Source organism: Chaetodon trifascialis, chromosome 2 (genome assembly GCF_039877785.1).
Source record: "Chaetodon trifascialis isolate fChaTrf1 chromosome 2, fChaTrf1.hap1, whole genome shotgun sequence".
Lineage (NCBI taxonomy): Eukaryota > Metazoa > Chordata > Actinopteri > Chaetodontiformes > Chaetodontidae > Chaetodon > Chaetodon trifascialis.
Genome location: NC_092057.1, coordinates 7,887,072 through 7,890,761, shown reverse-complemented (window position 1 = coordinate 7,890,761; position 3,690 = coordinate 7,887,072). Strand labels below are relative to the sequence as shown.

The window sequence follows — 3,690 nt, the reverse complement described above, 5'->3', positions numbered from 1 at the left end:
TCCTTCCTGCATAACATCCCTCTTTCATCCACATGAATAAGCAGCCTCATTTCCCTAAACATATGGAAATAGTAAAACTTGGCCAAAGCTCAGGAGCAGGACAGCTTTTATCCTGCTTTGGCACTGTCTTCTGTGAAAATACAGCTTTTTGCACAAAGGACATCACTTTTGTTTGCCGTCATTATGAAACTGCACATTCAATAATGTCTTCTATGAAAATCATTATTGACTTATTTTCTCTTATCAGGTCCAGAAATGGTTTTGCATTCAGTGACAGACTAGAAGTTTAATGCAGGGGGAGTGTTGGTGCATCAATGGTTTTGTTAAGTGCAGTTTGTTTAAATCAGGAGGCCCAGTGGGAACGAGGCTCATGTGCCCCCTGGAACCCACCGTGACACCCACTGAACCCACACACCAGCCCACGGACAGTCTGTGGACAAGACTGAAGAATATTAGTGGAAATATGTCGCAAAAAGTGAGCTTTAATCAAGTTTGAGCCCAATCTGCTTTGTCCAAGTGATTCACTTCACTCCAAACAGCCACAAGTCACTGGGCTGCTGTTTCATTTTGAGTCCTGAAATCTATGTAAGATAACCAACCAAAGATTTAAAGATTTAAAACGTCTTTACTCAAAGATGTACTTGATGTTTCTTTTTTCTCAGTGGAAGGCATCAGATTTTAATTGCTTGTCATTTTGGTGATCTGTGGATTCACGCACGCTGAGCGTCACTGAGAAGAAACGATGACAGAACCAGCTGAGTTTCACTCAGAAATATTTATTTACAGCATTTACAGGATCAATTCCATCATTCACAAATATATAAATAAAAACAAGAACACATATTAAAACTCTTTACATGGCGTGTTGCGCACTGTGCAGACTGAACGTGTTCGCGTGCGTGTGACCGATGAAGTTGAAGTAGTGGTGGTCGAGTCCCTGCACCGGTGACAAGTACCCGCCGTGCTGCTGCGTGTGCGCGGACAGCGGCACTGTCGGGTACGAGAGGCCCGGGCTGCGGGCCGAGCTGTGCCACGAGAAGTGTCCCGGTGGACTCTGCTGGTACACGGAGTCGGACGGGCTGTGGCTTTGGTGCTCCGGGGAGGAGTGCAGCTGGCTCAGGTAGTCACACGGTTCAGGCAACGAGCCCATGGAGCCGAACACGGGCTCGGTGACCACGCGCGACTTCGACTGTAAGAAGGCGAGGATCCGTGCGTACTTGATGTCTTTGGTCTCGGCCCTGTCCTCTGTGGTCAGGTAGTGCACCAGGTTCTTCATACACTCGTGGTATCCGTAGTGGAAGTAGTTTGCAAACTCGGCCAGCAGTTCACCTATAGTGAGTCAAAGTAAGCAGCCATTAAACTCTGCACACATGAAATGATGAACAGTGAGCGCGACGCGTCCGGTGCGTAAAGCTGGACCGGAAATATAAGTGAGGTTAAACTAAAAGTGCCATAACTACACTAATAACTCATGTTTGTACTTAATCAGGGTAGAAATTGTGCACAGTTTCATTACAGAAATGTGCAGCTGTGATGCGTAAAGTGCCAAAGCTGTGAGCAAAGTTTACTCACCCTTTTCTCTCCCGCGGGGGAAGTCCGCTGAGTGGAGCGCGCGCAGGTACTGAACCGTCATCTCCAAGATTTCAGCCTTTTCCAGTTTTCCAGAGTTCTGCCCAAATGAAAATGAATGAATGAATGATTAAATAAATCCAACCTGATAAATGCTAACATGAGTAGATTCTTTGATAAATGTTGGCTGATGAGCATTGTCTTGCTAAATTATAAATATTGTTTAATATATTATATATTGTATAATAAATAAGAAATCTCGCACATTAAAAATTACGTGGTAAATGTGTCAGTACCTGTTTTGCCAGAGCCATCGGAACTGTTTTTCCTAATTCATTGAGGCAGCGGTTGATTCTGTCCCGCCGTCGTTTCTCGATGACTTTGTGTGAGATAGGAGTTCTCTGCGGAAACAAAGAGACAACATGAGCACACATCAGCTACAGCTGTTCATCAGAAACACTAAAATAACACAGTCAGGATGGTTTGATTAAAAAAATAAATAAAATGTGTGCGCGATGAAATATTTTGGAAACTCGTTGAGATCTTTGCGCGCCGCGCGCTGAGCTCCTCCAGAGCGCGCGGAGGACATCTGCGCTCCGGCTGGTTTCTGTAACTCTGAGGCCTCATTGGAAACTTTTGAAACGAAAATTTAGTAAACTGAAAATGTTTGTAGCCCAGCTGACTGCTCTAATGTCCAAACGTCCCCAAAGTGTCAGAAAAGGCTGCTTTTAAATCATCAGCGCGCCGCAGTCATCCTGTACCGCGTGCCACACGGGTGGTGGACAATAGATGTCCCCTTCACTAGCATGAAAATTACTCCAAGTTGTAGTTAAATAATATTAGATGTAAATACTGAAACACAGAATCCCGTAAAGTAACTCAAAGGTGTTAAAAGTGCCGCGTTGCCAGAACAGTTCAGTCCTCATGAAGCAGAGCGCACAAGGCGCGCGTACCTTCCTGTCCTTCATTTTAGATGCCATCGACGAATTTCTGTGAAACTTCTTAAAAAAGCACTTCAGCTGCGTGTTGGAGAGATGTGTTGCTCTGGCAGGAGATGAAGCGGACTGAGATTTGAGGGGAAAGCTGGTCCTTATAAAGGGATCATCCAAGGGACTCTGGCATTCATGGTGTAAATTATTCCATGGGATTAGAGCCATGCATCGGGTAAATGTGTGCATTTAGGATCAGTTAAAGAAATAGTAAAAATCTAAAGCCATGGGCTAGCAGGGGGGCAAACCTGCTTTGTTAATCCACGTGGCTGCTCAAAAGACACGTGATTACTTTTGGAATATTATTTGCATAGTAACAACCCAGGCGGGAAATAAGAAGTGAGCGTTGGGATCGGCTGATCCGGCGGGGCGCACTGTGCGCACTGAAAACAAAGCCGGCCAGAAAAGAAACCCTCTTTCTTCCAACTCGCGTTTCTCACACGATCGCCTGTTTACAAATCCCAGCAAGCGATCTTAACTCTCATCCAAGCCCGGTCCGAGTTTTAAGGCCTGTCCAGTGTCATTAGAGTAATTAAGTAAGCCTTTAATAGGCTGTTCCGCCAAGTTCAGGGGAGATCTTTTGGAGACGGAGTCCCCCCGTTTGTTCTCGGCGTTTCTCACACGACTTGGTGACACGTCCATCTTTTATGAGAGATGGCAAGCTTTTTGTTTACATTCTTTATTTTGTTGGACTCCTCGGCAGGTGTGTGATTAGCCCTGGCACACGAGCGTCGTCTGCGTCAAGGCCAGCGTCTCCAGCAGCCTCTGGCACACGAGGGTTACCCACCACTGGAGACTCTTTGGAGAGGCTCAATTTGTATCCTATTATCCTATAAGAAAATGTCTATTCAGTCGAATGAATAGTTTCATTGGCCTAAATTTTAATAATGCTGTGAAAGAAAGGGAGAAATAAAGAAGAATGCAGCTGGTGTGAACGCGCATTATTCCCCGTCACCTGCAAGATGGGTAGCCTGGAGACCCCTATTCATTTGCCTAATTTCGGTCAACTTAACAAACTTTGGGAGAAATTATACTGCCATTGTTATGAAGGGTGAAGCTTTCTGATCGAATTAACAGCATGTTTTGATCCGGTAAATGTCATTAGAAAGAAAGAAACAATCGCGTTTAAAGG

General features: G+C 45.1%; 1 protein-coding gene across 1 annotated transcript; it reads right to left on the bottom strand.

Annotated features, from left to right (window-relative positions):
* Positions 1-853: 853 nt before the first annotated feature.
* helt (helt bHLH transcription factor) lies at positions 854-2,549 on the bottom strand. The gene is made up of 4 exons (XM_070988361.1): positions 2,523-2,549; positions 1,866-1,970; positions 1,573-1,669; positions 854-1,329 (listed from the first exon to the last, which is right to left on the bottom strand). The coding sequence occupies exons 1-4, from the start codon at positions 2,547-2,549 to the stop codon at positions 854-856; spliced, it is 705 nt and encodes a 234-aa protein (XP_070844462.1).
* Positions 2,550-3,690: the final 1,141 nt, after the last annotated feature.